At 33.3% G+C, this 18,150-nt stretch overlaps 1 protein-coding gene across 8 annotated transcripts in view; it reads left to right on the top strand.

Moving 5' to 3' along the window:
* Positions 1 to 18,150, top strand: part of RELCH (RAB11 binding and LisH domain, coiled-coil and HEAT repeat containing) — a 108,088-nt gene that overhangs the window by 71,486 nt on the left and 18,452 nt on the right. For 3 of the 8 annotated variants that reach the window (XM_073898090.1, XM_025886462.2, XM_025886457.2), the window contains 7 exons: positions 1,123 to 1,202; positions 4,433 to 4,539; positions 5,499 to 5,598; positions 10,268 to 10,350; positions 11,126 to 11,189; positions 12,604 to 12,742; positions 16,895 to 17,011. In XM_073898090.1, the coding sequence (XP_073754191.1) occupies positions 1,123 to 1,202; positions 4,433 to 4,539; positions 5,499 to 5,598; positions 10,268 to 10,350; positions 11,126 to 11,189; positions 12,604 to 12,742; positions 16,895 to 17,011 (690 nt within the window). Of the gene's footprint in view, positions 1 to 1,122; positions 1,203 to 4,432; positions 4,540 to 5,498; positions 5,599 to 10,267; positions 10,351 to 10,841; positions 10,935 to 11,125; positions 11,190 to 12,603; positions 12,743 to 16,894; positions 17,012 to 18,150 lie in introns of those variants that run through there. The other 5 variants (XM_073898089.1, XM_025886456.2, XR_012379984.1 and 2 more) reach the window with 5 other exon arrangements.

Below are 18,150 nucleotides of genomic sequence, written 5' to 3'. Positions count from 1 at the left end.
GTTTAGTTATTAATTCTGATGATAAATTAGTGAACCAATATTTACATATTTTAGAAACTGACGGCTTTTAGAATTATTCAGTTAGCTCTGAATGTTTAGCTGTTGTGTAGGAATTCATTATTAATCCCTGTATATATAGACTGTATCTCTGAATCCAATTTAGGCTTATGTTCCTAACCTCAGATTTAACTCTCAAATACCATAGCCACACTCAGCCAATATCAGTATTCCCCCCAAAGAAAAAGCATTACTCTTATCAATAGAATAAACAAACCTCAAATACTAATTGTTCTGAAAATGGAACTTTCTTTTTTGTTATAATTCCTTCAGGGAAGTTAGTTAAATTTCTTTATGTACTACTTTCTGAAAAGAATTTAGAACCATATAAAAAGAGAAAAAAATAATTTGGGGGTATATAAAAGCAAATATAAAGCACTTAAAATAGTGCCTAAGGAACAATAAGCAAGAGGTGTTGGTGAGCAAATAATGTCATATCATCTTTAGAATTGCTTTTTTGAAATCATCTACAGGTGATTTTATCTTATTTTACAGTAGTCACAGGGTACTCTCCTAGGGTTAAATACTTTCTTCTGCCACTTTGAAAATAATCAGGGTTATCTGGCTGAAAATTGCTATAGAGAATGCGGGAGGAGCTCTGCAACCAGACTAGTCCTGGAAACTAGGTAGTATCTCAGATCTAGAAGCAGATTAAATAATACATATCTAGGTGCCTCCTTTTACCTAAGTGCCTTTACATTTTACTGAATACTATAAATTGAAAGTATAAAAATTTAAGAAGACCTGCTTATACAGACTGGCACTTGGGAGACTTCAAGAAAGTTCTGATTTCTGAGTATGGAAATGGAAGTGTTTCCTCATTTTAGTTATTAAAGTTCTTTCCCATCTATCAAAAATGTTTATGCTAATGACTTTATAAAAAGTATTAAGTTGTATTTTTATAACCATTGGATAGTTTTAATCAAAATTATTTTCCAAAGGTAATAATAATATTTAGTGTAAGCCTTTTAGCCAGTTGGAATTTTAAATATAATTTGAATTGTGACTTTTTGCTTTACATTTAAAATATACTCAGATTTTTTAAAATTATTTTAATGATTTTAGATTCCTCAGCAGGAAATGGGGTCCTCACTAAAGCTACCGTCCCCATTTACGCAACAGGAGTCCTTACATGTTATATTCAGGTAAGGGAAAAATCCTTTTACTAGAAAATGTAAAAGCACTTTCTATTTAGAAAGATACTTAACATTATGCCTTTTTAATATGTGTATAAGTGAAAATGGTACCCATAAAGGAAAACAAAATTTATATATTTGTCTTATTCAATAAATAATTTATAGTGGAGAGCATATTTGAATAAGTCTCTGAGTAAAATCTCCACTGAACAAATACATTTAGAGATGGTATACTTCTTGATATTTTGTTAGAATGTTAGATTGCACCTACTTAGCAAAGTTTCATTGTGTTTCATAATTAATTTTTCATAAACAACAAACAAAGCACATGTATTAGGTGGAGCAAACTATGAAATGCTGTAGAATTCTATACTCTTACCATTTTTAGCAAAGTATCTTTTAATAATACTTTATTTTTCTTACATTTTCCCAAAAATGTAATGGCTTTTTATAACCCTTTTATTTGCTCTTGGGCTTGGCTCAGCTTGGCCTCTCTTTTGTGGCCTTGCTGATGGTCATTCATGTTGTTGCATTCAACTTTTTGGTTGGAAGGGAGGTCAGCTAGGGAGGGTGACCGAGCTTCAGTCTCCATGTAGTCTTAGGGCTTCTCCCTCTCTCCACAGGACCTCTGGAGCAGCAGAGCCAGACTTAATAAATGGTGGCTCAGGGCTCCTAAGAGCACTTTTAAAAAGCAGCATCTGCTAGGCTAAGGCTTAGGCCTGGAATCAGCACATCAATTCTATTGCTTTCTCTTGTTTATAGCAAGTTACAGGCCCAACCATGAACTAGGAGGTGTGGTTCATTGGGGGTCACCAATATAACAGACTACCACACTCTACTTAACCTTATTTTAAGGAAATAAAATGGTGTTATATTAAGGTATATCAGTCATTTTTAAATGTGCAGCGGTCTCACCAGTAAAGTGAAAGTATGGATTCAGGATAAAGCATTTTTAGAAATTAGAATGTGAGGGGCACCTGACTGGCTCAGTCAGTACAGCATGTGACTCTTGATCTAAGGGGCATGAGTTCGAGTCCCACACTGGATGCAGAGATTACTTTTAAAAAAAAAAAAGAAATCAGAGTGTAAGAATCAAAAAGGAAGACCTTTTTTCTGAGTTTTCCCCTAATTAATACCTAAGGTTTCTTTTGCCCTTTGAATTCAAAGTATAACAATTCATATTTATTGTACTCTTCTTCCAAAACAGATTTGAGCCATCTTACAGTTTTAAAATATAGTGCTACAGTATCACATACCTTGCAATAAAGCTCCAGTTCTGTTAAAGTAGCACAGTATTCCTTTAAACTTTTCTTTTCTACCACTAGTTTCAAAGACTGCCTCATAATATGAATATACACAGAATATCCCTGTGTGTGGGATATTTTAAGTCATGTAACCTTAATAGATTGTCTGTATTGTTGTTCTTAAACTCATGGAGATTAAATCCCTGCATATTGTCAGGCACAATAGTGTGGATACCACTTTCTACTCTTTAATTTTGAAAGCTATACCAGCATAATAGCAAGTGTGCTGTCAGTTTTTTTTCTCTTTAACCTCTGGAAGTTTGGTTAGTATGTTTATTTTGACAATAAATAGTATCTTAAAGCATCATAAAGTACCAAATACAAGGTTTGCCTTATAGTAATCCCTCAGATTTGTCAAATAAGTGAAAAAGTCTGTGAGTCACTGTGTAAAGTTCAGACATCTAAAGAGATAAGAACTTCTCAACTAGTTATAAAATGTGAATTGAGGTAGCTAGCATAGATTGCCAGTGTTACTTGTTTTAGGAAGCATGTACCAGCAGTTACTATTTTTCTTACTAAACAAAATTTTCTGTTAGGGCAAGTCACTGTCCTGTTTGCTTTGGTTAACAAAAACTATTTTGAATCAAATACATTTTTAGGCTTGAGATTCTAAAAATGAGAAATAAGATTATAGTAAAATTTCAAGTTAGAAGAATCTGTGCTCATTTAGAAGTATATTTCATAGCTCTTATTTCACAATTTAGGTTTTTCAGATTTACAGTTTGTTTTCCAATTTTTTGTATACTTTGTGTTTGATATAGTAGGCAACTAAAATTGGGTGAAATCTCTGTTCCAGTGCTGCTCTGATGTTGGTGTGTCAGTGTCCTAAGCTTTGTATTAAGTACACTGTTGTGTTCTAAAACTGCTCTGTCATTGTTCATGCTGATCATTACTTTTGCCAATCTTTTATTCATTCTAAATGAACCTTATTATGTAGAAAAAAATGGTAGGTGGCAATCTAGTATGCTTCATAGATCTATTTATTAATATTCAGAAGCTATTTATTGTTGACCTACTATATCCCTAATAACAAAAAACTTGACTCTGATTTATTATATATTTATTTCCTGATAGAATGTCAGATTCTCTTCCTTTATAGATTCAGGTTAATTCAACATACATAGTTATATTTCTAATGTTCCTAATTTAGCAGACATTTTCTTAATTAGTTTCTTTAATAGAGTTTCTTTTATTAACATATTCTTAATAGAACACAATATAAGAAAAAAGAAAACACTATTCTCTGATTATGAAAATAATGGTTTATTAAAGAAAGTTTGAAAATATAGATTAATTTTTAATCAAGGGTGTGACTATTTCTCTTAACACAGTAGTCTATATTTCAACAAGCATGTAGCTTCTGACCACTAAGACATTGCAAAGATAATTTTTTGGAAAGGGATTTTCTGTTAGGGGATAACTTTTACTAGTTTGTATTTAAGTATTTAGTGTCAAAATTAATGAGAACTAAAATTGGTAAAAATAAATTTTAATTTAAAAATATACCTGATGATGTTCTAAACCAGGACTGTCTAATAAAACTTTCTGCAACAGCAGACATAATCTATATCTGAGCTGTCCAATAATGAAGACACTAGCCACATGTGGCTTTTAAGCACTTGAATGGTAGCTAGTGCCAAGGAACTGAATCTTTTATTGTACTTAATTTTTCATCTCAATTTAAGTATTATAAATAATCACATGTGGTGAGTGGCTACTATTTTGGACAGCACAGGTCGAAATCTATGAATCAAGATAGTCTTTGCCTCATACCATTATGGTCATAGATACGCTCGATAAATATCTTTAATTAAAATGCTTCTAAGACTAGCTATTTCCCCATATTTGGTAAATTTTCTAATTACGGATAGGAAATTATTATTTTGGTTCTACTTAATTGCTTAGAGATTCATTATCAGTCTTTATCCTCTGTAGGAAGAAGACCGAAAACTGTTAGTTGGATTCTTAGAAGATGTAATGACCCTGCTTTCATTATCTCATGCTCCTCTTGATAGCCTGAAGGCTTCTTTTGTGGAACTGGGGTAAAAATAATAGCTTATAGTTGTGTTGTTGGTTTTTTTTTTACTAATATAAAGTTTTTTAAATTGGATTTATAGAATACATAATTTGAGTCTAAAAATATTGGCATACACACCAAATCTTCTGGGTTTTGAGACCTAAGGTTTTTGGTTTTTTTTTTTGGTTTTGGTTTTGCTTATTTATACATTCTTAATATTTTGTAAAATATTATGGTAAAAGAATAGGGGAAAGAGTACAGACATGTTTTCTTTGAAGCAGTTGGAGAAATAAATTTGAAGAAAATTTAGTTTTCCAAAACTAAAAAAGTAGCCCCAAGTAAAAGCCAGTTCATTAAGCTCCTTTTTATGTCCCATTTGATTTGCCTAATCCTGCTCATAATCACATCATCTAGCTGCTATTGTAGTTTTATCTCTGCACTTAATAGCAACACAGCCTTAAATTTGAATAGGCTTCACAGCCACCTTATCTTTCCTTCCTTACAGATGATTTGAGTTTATCTGATTTGATCCTACAATAAACATACGACATAAATAAGGACATGTATTGCTTCCCCAGTTTTTATAGATGTAGAAATTAAGCCCCACAGTGACTTACCATCTGACTCTTAGTCCAATGCTCTTTCTTTTTTTCCTCCTAGGTAAATTTTCTTTTTCTTTTCTTTTTTTTTTTTTTTTTACAATTTTAACCTTTATGCTTAAAGAGTTCAAATTTCTATCATAATTGCAAATGTTTATAGAACCTAAAAGCATAATTCCTGAATATGCTAAGTTTGTAGCTTTATAAGGTGACTTCCTTTTTTTTTTTTAAAGAATCTTGGATGTAACCTATTAAACCTATACAGAATAATTTCATATGTTTTGCCAATATTTTTGTCATCAATATTACTTATAAATGTAGTATTTTTCAGTACACCAGTAAGGCACTGTGGCCCTCACTTTTAACACTGAGTTTTCTCTTTCAGTGCAAATCCAGCCTACCATGAATTACTGTTAACTGTTTTATGGTATGGTGTTGTCCATACTTCAGCACTTGTGAGATGTACTGCTGCTAGAATGTTTGAGGTATGTAAACAAATGCTTCTCTCGGTTCAGATTATAATGATTTTCTTTGGAAGAAGGAGAAGGGAATTTTTTTTAAAAAGGCTTTGCATACTGTGTTATGTTGATGTATATTTTATAGCAATAAACAGTATCTAGTTGTGTACTGTGTGATGGGGCAGAAATTTAGCTTTGATATATTTAAGAATGTTTTCTAGCCTTATTGGTTCCTTGGATGTTATTCTATTACCAGTTCTATTTCTCGAATTTTCTTTTAAATCTTATTTTAATTTCCATCCTATATAAATCTTTCTGATTATACTTTTCTATTTATTGAGATAAAATGGCTACTAAAATAAACAAAAACAATATAAGATATATTTAAAGTTGTAAATTATAGTTGGATTCATGAATAACATTAAAAAATCAATTATTGCAAATATGAAAATATTTACTTTATCGATTACTTCCACTTGGTTATTTTCTCACATGTCATATCTAAAATAACATCCCTATACATTAACTGCCCGTAGACCTATTAAGAGAGAAGAGACTGTTTAACTAGATGTTCTTAAATAGCCACCTACCCAGCTTAAGTATGAAAATTGAAATGCCTATCTTTTGAAAATTGAAATATCCATCATAAAGGAAATGATGCCATAACCTACTTTATTTATTCATCCATTCATTTGTTTATTGATTGATTTATGTCTCCAGAACTTGTATCTGGAGACTAAAATTGATTTAGAGTGTTTCTTATTGCTGTTGAGTCTTGCCATAGAGCCTGATTGCCTGGGTTCAGTGTCTGTCTCTGCCACTTAGTGGCAAGTTCAAACTTCTCTGTGCCTTAGTTTCCTCATCTACACAAAGAAGATGATAATAATAAGAATCCATCTCAAAGGATTTTTGTTAATATGAAATGAATTAATACTTGTAAAGCCCTTAAAACAGTGTCTGGCACATAATAAGAACTAAATAAATGTTAACTATCATTATCATTTACTGTTTTTTTTTTTTTCCTAATCGTGCTATTTCATGAAGTAACATACAGTTTAGGGAACATATATTTATCCAAGCTAAAATTATCCCTAATATGCAGGTGATTCTTAAAGTATCTTAAAGCGTTTATTTCTGTAAAGAGAATTGGTTAATTCAGTGCTTTGGATAATTTTTCCTGAATTTCAGAATTTTTCCACAATTTAAGATAAATTGTCATTTGAAGAATAGAGCACTGGTATGTTTAAAATATGTATCTTCTAAAACTTTTAAATATGTAAAATGGATTTGTGAAATCTAAAGAAAATTCCAGTCTTCCCAAGAGGGTGAACATCCTCTGTCCATGTTACTCCCTCCATTATTATACATATTTGATCCAAAAAACTGTAATCAAGTGTTCTTTGTCAAGTTGAATGCCAAATTAAAAATTCAGTTTGTTCTGAAAAGTTCCTTGTGAGTATAATTTTTGATTATTCAGTGTGCTGAAAAAAAGTCATCCATGAAAGAAAAAAGCATCCTTTTATATAAAGAGCTGTCTTTAATACACTATTCTCATAGGATTTTATTTTAAGACCCTAAAAGCTACTTCTTTCTCTTAAACCATTTGTTTTTCAAATTATGTATGCAGTGGTAAAACATGCCATATAAATGAAAATAATTTTAAGTAAATAAAATGAAACATCCTCTCTTTTTACTTGTTTTTGGGTTCTTTCTGTCTTACTTCTTATAGGTGGCTTTTGTCTGGTTTGGTTTGTATGTTTGCAGTCAGTGCTGGGTTGGAAACTATACCTATGCTCCAGCAGTTTTCAGTGTTCTTTCAGGCTGATTATGAACTTCTGAGTCGACTTTGAGAGATTTATTTCAATATTTTTTCAAACTCATTTATGATAAAAAAATTTTCAGTGATCATGCCAGTGAAAGTCATCAGTAGAAGAAATTAAAGTTACTTTTTTGGGGCAGCCTGGGTGGTTGATTCCAGCTCAGGTCACGATCTCAGAGTCCTGGGATTGAGCCCCACATCGGGCTCCACCCTCAGCAGGGAGTCTGCTTGAGGATTCTCTTTCTTGCTCTCCCTCTACCCTTCCCCCTGTTTGCTCTCTCTTTCTAAAATAAATAAACAAATCTTGAAAAAAACTGGTTACTTTTTTTTGTCAGTGAACCTTATTTTGAACAAAACCGTACTGAATGTTTCATTAGGTTTTTTTATACTAATACCTTATAATTTACAATTGTGCCTGCTTCTCCCCACCAAGCGAATTAATTCAAAATAAAAACATAAAAAGCAGGACATTTATAATAAAAGAAAAATTTTAATGTGAGACCAGAAACTGTTGAGAAGAAAGCAAGAAATAGATATACTAGGAACATAATAGGCGATACTTAATGAAATTGGATGCTAAACATAGCTCTAAGTTTTCAGATAGCAGGACAAAAAGGGGAACCCAATCAGTTATATCATTCTCATTGTTAAATAAGAGGCAATATGTTACTTTTTGAGGTAACAAATTGTTATTGAAATTGATTTATAAGGAAACTTTATCATGTGACATAATGGATTTCCCAAGAGATGCAGAAAAGAACTTCATGTCATGATTCCTCATATCAGTAATAAGGAAGCTAAACATGTAAAGTAGCCAGCTCAAAGACCGCTGGGGCTTGTGAGACAGATGTGGCTTAGTCCGTTTTCTAACACTGCCTATTGCCTCTAAAACCCCGGACAGGTTACTTAACTTCTTCCCTAAGGCTCCGTTTCTTCATCTGTTAAAACACTGATAATAATTGTACTTAGCTCACCAGGTTTAACAATCAAATGATTGTTTTGATTGACCAACTCACAAATGAGTGGTGCCTGGGTGGCTCAGTGGGTTAAGCATCTGCCTTCGGCTCAGGTCATGATCCCAGGGTCATGGGATCTAGCCCCACACCAGGCTCCCTGCTCAGCGGGGAGCCTGCTTCTCCCTCTGCCTCTGCCACTCCCCCTGCTTGCACACGTTCTCTCTGTCAAATAAATAAATAAAATCTAAAAAAAAAAAGATCAAACAATATATTTATGTAAAACGTATACTAATCGATAGCTCTTAAATTTTGCTTTTTGATTTTCTAGCTTAATAAATTATACGTAAAACTGCAGAGCAGTGAAAAATTAACCTGTCCCCTAGGTTATCTCCCCCCCCCTTTTTAATGCTTTTTGCCTGGCACAAGATAGCAGACAGTTTAAGATACACTTTACTGATTCAAATCTAAGCTATCTTACTTATAAAGTGGTATAGAGAAAAAAGGTTTATTTAATAGTATTTGAACTTCTTTCCCCTATTTCCACTTGACATCTTTAATATTTAAGCTAGTAGCAAAAGTGCTTTTGTCATTTTATTCCAGCGTAATTATCCATGTATTTTTATAAAAATTATTTCAGAATATCAAAGTAGATTTTAAAGTCAATCAGTTGTTAAATAGTAATAGATTATTGTAAAATTAAGAATCCCACATAAAGTGAGGTCTGCTGTCTCTGATATGGTGTGTGGGAGGAATGTGTTAACATGCACACAGTGTTAGGTTTTTGTTACTAAAAATTCCACGGCATCTTCCATCTTCCTTGAGGCCTAGATCCATTACAAGGTGGACAGATTGATTAGCATTTAGGATTCATTTGTTTTTAAATTCTGAGATTGAGAATGTAGGATTAGGATGTTGCCCTTTTAAAAACAAAATGTATACTGCTTAATATTGTCCTCTTTTTGTAGATTTAGGGTCGGTGGCTAAATGGATGATTTTATCATTAGATTATGGAGATAGGTCAGATTGTGCTTATTGTATTTATTTTCTCATTCATTTGAGCTTTTAGAGAAATGTAAAATAACAAACTATAAATGTTAACTACTTGGACCAGCCAAAACAATTTTTTAATTAATTATTTATTTATTCAAATATATCATAAATCTTATATCTTGGTCAGACACAATATTTAGGTATACTATGTGTAGTTAGTAGCACAATGATCCTTTAAGATAGATAACAATATCACCACGTTCAGATGAGAAAACTGAGTTTCAAGAGATTATGTAATATATCTAAGGCCACATAGCTAATAAATGGAGAGGTAGAGTCTGAACCCAGATCTAATTCCCACACGTAATACTTTCCACTTAGGCTGCATTATCTCTCTCTACCTCAAAAGAGAAAGCTATGTGATGTAAAAGGTTTGGAATTATCCTGGATTTTTAAGTTGACTTGCCATAGAACAATCAAAAGCAGTTTAGTGGTGTCTGCTAGCCATTCGAGTTTGGTTTAAAAACAGTCCAGTTTGTACCTTGTTGGTCTTTACTTCAACAATTTTAACCATAGAACCCATATATATCTTCTTTTTAGTATTAAAAGAGAGAGAGAGAAAGAAAAGCTTTCTTTTAAATTGCATTTAATTAAACACAAAAATTGCATGGAGACTTTGACCAAAAGTACAAACTGTCATTGAAAATTGGTGACAATCTGTTTTCGCGGACTGCTAGGCTATTTAAGCTTTATTTTCCTCCTAAGCATTCTCTGCCTTTATAAAGCACTCTAGTAGCAATATTTGCTTAGCTTCTAATTTTGGTTTTGCATTTGTGTTTTCTCTCTTTCTCTTGGTTGTTCCTTTCTTCCCGTGGCACTGTTTGCTCTTTCCATGCATCACCTGTGAATACCCCCTACGCTGACCAATCAGCTGTTGGTGAAGGGGGTGAATGAAACTCTGGTAGCTCAGAGGGTTGTTCCTGCTCTCATTACTCTCTCCAGTGACCCTGAAATGTAAGTGTCATCCCTGCCTTTTACATTCAGCATCCCTTTCAAAATGTGCCTGTCAAGAAATAACCATCAGCTTTTAAATCCATTAAAGAATATATTTATCTCTTTAAAATGATAATACTGGATTATGTTCACTTGATTTTAAACTTTATTATACTGTTCATGTATCTTTTTTTTTAATGTCAACCATCATATTTGGACGCCATATATGAAAAGAATACATTAATATCATTCTCAATAAACATTTCCAAAACTTAGAATATGCTGATGGACTATTTCTTCCAAGCCAAGAAAGGATGCTCTGCTAATCTCACTAACATTTGTTACCAGTAAGTATAGTGGCATGAACCAAAGGCTTAACATTTTAATGTCTCGTGTGGGTGACTAAACCAAGAAAGACCAATGAGTCTGCCTGCCCATCCTCAGTCACAGCTAACCCAGTTCTCATTCCAGTTTACCAAACCATTTTTTATTGCATGTTGACTGGTTTACAGCTGACTCTTCGAGGCATGAGTGAAGCGTTAGTTGACAAGCGGGTTGCTCCGGCCCTTGTTACCTTGTCCAGTGATCCTGAATTGTGAGTTCCACAGACTGCGACCTTAAGTTATCCTGTCTGTCTTTTTGAGCATTCTTCTTGGTCTGCTTTTTTTTAATTTAATTTGTCATTGCTAGAGACTAATACAGTATATTTACCTTGTACTTACTTTGATAAACATTTTAATAATCAGTTTTTCATCTCAAAGAAAGTTTCAGTTTCTTTCTTTTTTAATTCTAACAGCTCTGTCAGAATTGCCACAATTCCGGCCTTTGGCACTATTATGGAAACGGTTATTCAGAGAGAGGTAGGAAATTATTGAAATTTAATATCTATGTACTGTTGAGGTGATGATACATTACATACATGCACCCAGGGGTAGGGGGCAGGGGAGCATTTTATCTCTTAGTTGGTTATGGGCCAGAGGACTGTCTCACTATTTGAAAACATGAGAGCCTCACCCAAAATATATTTTCATATCCTAAGGAAATCTCTATCTTCCTTCTCAATTAGAAAATTAAATATAAGCCAACTCTTGGATGTTCCATTTTAAGCCTACCTGAGTATTGCAGTTTTGAATAACCTTCAAACCAGATCTAGTTCCAAAGCCTTCTTTTATCCAGTAGACTTCTAGATAGCCTACATAAATTCCTGATTGCCAGTTTGCACAGATTTGAAGACAATTTTGCCAGATAACTTTAGGAACACAAACGTATTTCAGTTTAGCAAATGGAGGCTAGAGGGCACCTCTGTTCTCATAACTGTGTCATTGATACCAAGGTGCAAGTAGTCTAGTGGGCTGGTATCACGTCATGCAGCGTATGACTGTGACAGCCCTCTGTTAGGCCTGCTTGAGGAGATTATCAAGGTCTTTCTTCCTAACAGTGTATTTTGATTTAAAAACTTGTGATTTAATTTCAAGTTTGTTAGGTCCTCTCTGCAACATTAACTATAAGACACTTCTTAAAATTAGTATCAGAATTTCATTCTTTATTATCAAATTGGACATGTTTTATACAAATGAAAAACCCTATAGATTAGAAAATAAATCATTTGTAGGTGTATTACATAGCCACTTAAATGGAAACAGACATTTTACTCCCCCAAAAAAGGAAACACTTTTTTATGAAGTTCCTTTGTCACAAAGATTTTTTAATAACAAATTAAACAACTTAGTTATGGGGGGGAAAGTTTTACGTTTTTTCCTTATATATTTCACTGGTGAAGCAACATTAAAAAGTATTCTGCAAAGCTTGCAGTCTTGGCAGAATTTCAACATGTTCTTAAATCCTAAAATAAAAATGTCTTTTAGGGAAACGTGAGTAAGATGTAAGTCATTAATGACTCATTGGCTTTCAGAAGGTGAATAATTGGGTAACTTATACTGTGATTGGTCTTAAAAATTAAAATGTAGATACAAAATCATGAATTTATCTGTTTTTCTCTAAATACTGTGGGGGTTTTGTTTTTACAATTTGTTAGGGAATATTTGTATTTTCAAAAAAAATAAAAAAGAATTAACAAGCATAAACAAAAATGTAAAACCTTTCTGAACCAAAAGACTAAATAAGTACTTGTTCAATTGCAAATTTTTGCTGTCATGTTGATATAAACCATTTGAACCCATGCTGCAAGCCATGTTTAATGTGTAACATTCTCTTTAACAACTCTACACAATTTTTAATATTCTGTGAAATAACTGTACAATATCCAATTTTAAGTTGCTGGAAAGGGTGAAAATGCAGTTGGCTTCTTTTCTGGAAGATCCTCAGTACCAAGACCAGTATTCTTTGCATACAGAGATCATAAAAACATTTGGTAGAGTTGGGCCTAATGCAGAACCAAGGTTCCGAGATGAGTGTAAGTTACATTTTCTACGTTTTTTTCCTGAATTGTAATGTAAATCAAAGCCAGAAGCTTGTCTCAGGATTTGTCCTATGTTAAAGCCCTTCTATACTTTATCTTCTGTATACTGAAAGCTAAAAGTGAACCAAGTGGACTGTTGTGAATTGATCAGTAATACTGTTACTGGATAGTTTTTATACTATATACTGACTGTTGTAACACATATGAAAAGTAACTCATAAACAATTTCAAGTTATTTATAAAACATTTTTTAATAACTGTAAATTTCAAAATACTATGCTATGTTCTATTTAAAGCTTACCATTTAATTCTCATTTTTAAGGAAATTTTTATGTGTTTCTAGATGTGTTCTTATGAAAAATATGCTTTTCTTCCACTTACCATGCCATTCAGCTATAATCAATGATTTTGTTTTAATGCACAGTTTGTTCATCTGCTAAATGAGTTGCATAATTATCTGCTAAGGCATTTTCTCTAGTTTCTATAATATCTCTTTTACTGTGGGCCTCAGCCTTTATGATGGCAATTTCTTTTAGTGGTATCAAAGTGTCCAGTAATTATTACTCCAAAAGCACATGTTAGTTATCATTGCTATACTTTAGTCCTTTAATTTTTAGCAATTTGACATGCCCTAGAGAGGACCACAAGTTTGGCTTCTTAAAGTCATTTTGGTTTCTAGAGCAGAATTTGATTCTCCCATGGTCTAGTTGTTGCATATCTGGCCTGATACTTTTAATATAAGTGTCATCAACAAAAAATATTGTTAGGAAATGGACAGCATTGTCCAAAAGGTCTTTCGAGGGCATAACACTTACTGAAAGACAATCACGAAATTATTTTTTAATGGGTAATGTTGGTAACATGAGAAAATAGCAATATTTCATGATTAGTTAACAGGAAAAGCTTTGGTATTTTAGCTAGCAATAGGGATAGTTCCATGTACTGTAACATCAGATTTGTAGGTGATTCTAGTAAAAACTCTGAAGGTACTTTGACTAGCTTTATTGAGGGTGTCATTGTTCTGAAGTGGAGAGACTAAGTCTTAGCTCTTGCATCAAGGAATTGGCTAAGTAAGCAATGAGTCTTTGGTGTGTGCCATGTTGTCGAGTTAATAACTCTCTAGAACATGATCTAACCTTTTTATGTGCATTCAAAAGAAAGATTTATGCATCGCAGAGAAGGAAGACATTTTCTTTTCATAACGGTCCCAAAATAACAAAGGTTGGCTTGGGAAAAGATTGATGATAGACGTTTCCACTGCTTGAATAGGTTTAATAAACCATTTGTTATCCCTGTGGCCTTCTGCAATTTCATGTATACCCACAATTATGTTTTATACAATCTTCTTTCACATTCTGGTACAACCAGACTCCCCCCGACCCCCAAGACAAAAAAAAAACTTTTTTTTTCTTTTGTACTTACTGTCCAGTCAATTGACTTTCCTTTTACTTTAAAACTTTACCCTGAAGACTTTAATGTACTGTGTTAATAAGGTTAATGGTAGAGTAGAACCCATATTGATAAGGATTCCATACTGTTATCCATCTTTATTTATAGACAATTGCTTTTAGGAGTTTAGAAGAAGGACAGAGTATTGTTGAGTTGTAATATCTTCCTCAGAGTAGCATTTTGGATATTTGTCGTTCTATTTCTTAGAGAATAGAGGACATTGATTCATCCAGTGGACTTTTTTCTTTCCCAGCTCTTCATTATCACAGAACCTTTTGGTCTTGATTTTTTTCAGAGGCCATTGGTTTTATCTGGAACACAATTCAGCCTTTTGTTGTTTGTTTTCAGCTTTTTTACTTTATAAGGCCCTCTGAAAGTGCTCAGTCATATACTGGAGATTTTCTAACATAGCAATTTTACATTTCAGATTAGTTTTTTTTTTTTTTTTAGAAGTTCTTTATTTCAGTTCTGAGCCCATTTACAAAAAGAGAGGATCAGATTCCCTTTACTTTGGCTGTTGGATCTACCCCAAATATTTTTTTATAACATAATATAAATAAATAAATAAATAAATAAATAAATAAATACGTACAAAGTGTTTAAAAAATATTTTATTTATTTATTTGACAGAGCGAGACAGAGAGAGAAGGAACACAAGCAGGAGGAGTGGTAGAGGGAGAAGCAGGCTTCCCAGTGAGCAGGGAGCCCGATGTGGGGCTCAATCCCAGGACCCTGAGATCACGACCTGAGCTGAAGGCAGACACTTAATGACTGAGCCACCCAGGCGCCCCTACCCAAATATTTTTTGAAAGTTTATTGAAATCAATTTTTATAAAGTCTCCTATTGATTTATTTTGTTTGTAGTGTAGACTCTGTCCAACCTGCCCTTAAAAGAAAGGCTTCTGCAGTGGCCTTATGTTGTGCATTTCCTATTTTCCTTGCCCACTGAAGGTGAGTTGTAGAATTACGCATATCTTGGTTAGTAGATCTTTTGACCATTCATTTCCATCTGAGGAGTTATCAATTAAGTAAATTAATTGCTACAGATGTGGTAGCTAGGATAAGATGTATGGAATGAAATGTTGAATTCGGTAGTAAATTTTTATCTTTTGAGATTTAGGAGGATCTTTCATTATAGCCTTTAATTGGCTCTAGAGTTTAACTTCTATAGATTTGTTTTCTAGTTAAGGGACTATTGTGCAATATGGTTACTAAGTTTCTGAGGAAAACATTAAGGAAAGGATTACTTGTTTAGGTCAGAAAAGGAGCAGAAGGAATAAAGAGGCCATGTGTCAATAGAAAAAGAAGTTCGAGGAACTTTCTAAAGATTTGGGTAGAAGTGAATCTCAGAGATTCTCTAGAGAGACCATTTTGTTGAGGCCTCAGCATGCCGGTTAGGTGAATTGGAGTTTCAGTGAATTCAGTGGGAAATCAATGAATGTTTGGAGTTTTTGTCTCCCCATTTTTTTTTAAATATTTTATTTATTTATTTGACAGAGAGAGACACAGCGAGAGAGGGAACACAAGCAGGGGGAGTGGGAGAGGGAGAAGCAGGCTTCCCGCTGAGCAGGGAGCGCAATGCGGGGCTCAATCCCAGGACCCTGGGATCATGAACTGAGCTGAAGGCAGATGCTTAACGACTGAGCCACCCAGGCGCCCCTCCCATTTTTTTCTAGAGCTTCTCTTAAGTATGTTATTAATTTTGACAAGTCAAAATACCCTAAAAATGGCCATTGTTATTCTAATTTTCTTTTTTTTTTTTTTGCCATTTACTAATGTAAGTGTAAAAATTGTAATTATAGTGTCTGTTAATTAGGAAGCAGGAGGTTTTTATAGGAGGAGATTGTGGCTTTCACATACATAAACTCAATGCAAACATGAAAGAAGTCACTACAGTTGATCAGAAGTATGTGCTTATGAGTGGTGTTTTGGGTTCCCCAACCAAGCAGAGATTAGAAAGGGGCCGTGTGAGCAATACTTTAATAGTCACTGACCCTGGAACCATTTCTCTAAGGAACCCTGGTTTTACTAGGGACTGGTATTTTAGGAAACACAGTCTTAGGCCGTAGAGATGCTCATTGCTACTGAATTGGATACTGTTTCTTTGCCATCACTTTTATTTTAGCAGTAGGTTGTCTGTATTTTTAAAATTTTATATTATTCATTGAGACAGAAGATTATTGAGCCCTTTGAGTGACTTGAACTAAACCACCAGTGCTATTTGACATTGGTCTTGCTAAGAATTTGAGAAACTAAAGCTAAGAATTGTTTTATGGAGTGAAATAATTTGATATTGAAAAAGAATAAGTATACTATATTTGTCCTTTGTTTAATAGCAGTGGTACTACCTGATTTTTATAAAGAAACTAATTTATAAAGATAATAATAACACGAGAGATAGATTGTTTACATTTGTTTATTTGGTTTTCATCTTTCAAATTGGGAAATTTAATTTCAGTGAGGCCAAATGACCTGTAGACATCCTCGTAATTAGGTTATAGTGACAGTGCTATGTTCTGTTCCTTCCAAATGTTTTTATTCTGAAAAACATGCTTTTCTCTCTAGTAAGAAAAAGCAAGTAAAGGATTTGAAATCATCTAGAATTAAAATGAAATTTTAAAATAAAAAATTTGTTTAATGTATGAGTGTATACAGTGTTTTAGATAAAAATCTAACAATTTCTTCTTCTTTTTTCAGTTGTTATACCACACTTGCATAAGTTAGCCTTGGTGAACAATTTACAAATTGTGGATTCTAAAAGACTGGATATTGCTACCCATCTTTTTGAAGCCTACAGTGCACTTTCCTGTTGTTGTATCCTTGCTTTATTAATGTGTATCTATATTTATATAACCAATCATACAGTGAACCTCAGTTGTTAAAGGAAGGTAGTATTTTTTTTTTCAGCTTACTTACATGAAGGTTATAGAAAATTAAAATTTGGTTTGACTTGCCCCACTGCTTATTCTAGTCCTCTCATAATTTTAAAAGACGGTTTTAAGTCCTCTATGCTTATATGTTCTATAATTTTGAAACACTGACTAAAGTTTTATCTATGTTAATTGGCTATGTAACTGAGCAAGAAATGAGTTATAGCTGAAGCTTCTGCTAATCAAAAGGAAGCCTTGTATGTGTTCTGGCATTTAGGTTTTTCTGTGAATGTTTAACCATCTGTATCCAGTGGAAAGCTATGGAGAGATACCACTCATTGAGGAAGTGTAGTGCCAACATGGCTGATCATCTCCAGTGATGGGAGAACTGAAGGAAAACTCAAAATTCACCTAACCCATGTCAACCACCACATTTTATAAATTTTTAAACTAAAGCTTAAAGACATTAGTGACTTCTTCTGTTTTTTTATAGTTAAAAGCAAAACTGTGACTAGAACAAAGAACTTCAGCTGTCCTGTTACATGTTCTCTTTACTATCCTAGGCCTAGTAAAGTAAAACTAAGAAGGAAGCAAAGATAAAGATGGGCAGAGTGAGCTCTAGCTTCTTTGCTCTCCCATTGAAAGGCAGGCAAGGTCAAGAAAGAGGAAATAAGAGATTGAAAAAGGAGTGGAAAGCTGAATATGTAAACAGAACTATAAAAGTACATGCTAGACAACAATCAGAGAATTCTGATTATAACAGAAAAAAAATGACAGTAGAGAGAGTTGCCCGGTTAATATTTATGGTTCCATATTATTATATACCAGTTTGAAGTAGTAAGTCAAGTGAACAAGTAATTTTAAATAAGATAAATATGTTCCAAAATACCACTGATTGATATTTTAGTACATACCAGTTAACTGGCACTAGATTCTTGACTGGAACATTCTAGTGGGAGGTTTTGTTTTGAATAAATCAAAGGGAAAGTAGAAACATAGTACTGTTAAGGAGCTATTTGTCCTTTGGAAATGTTAAAACTTGAAGTTGAATGAGTAGTTGAGAGCATTTCATTTTTAGGAATC

The sequence above is a fragment of the Callorhinus ursinus genome, unplaced genomic scaffold, assembly GCF_003265705.2.
Source record: "Callorhinus ursinus isolate GAN/ISIS: 27379988/994484 unplaced genomic scaffold, GSC_fseal_2.0 scaffold11, whole genome shotgun sequence".
NCBI lineage: Eukaryota > Metazoa > Chordata > Mammalia > Carnivora > Otariidae > Callorhinus > Callorhinus ursinus.
This window is presented reverse-complemented; position numbering and strand designations above follow the sequence as displayed.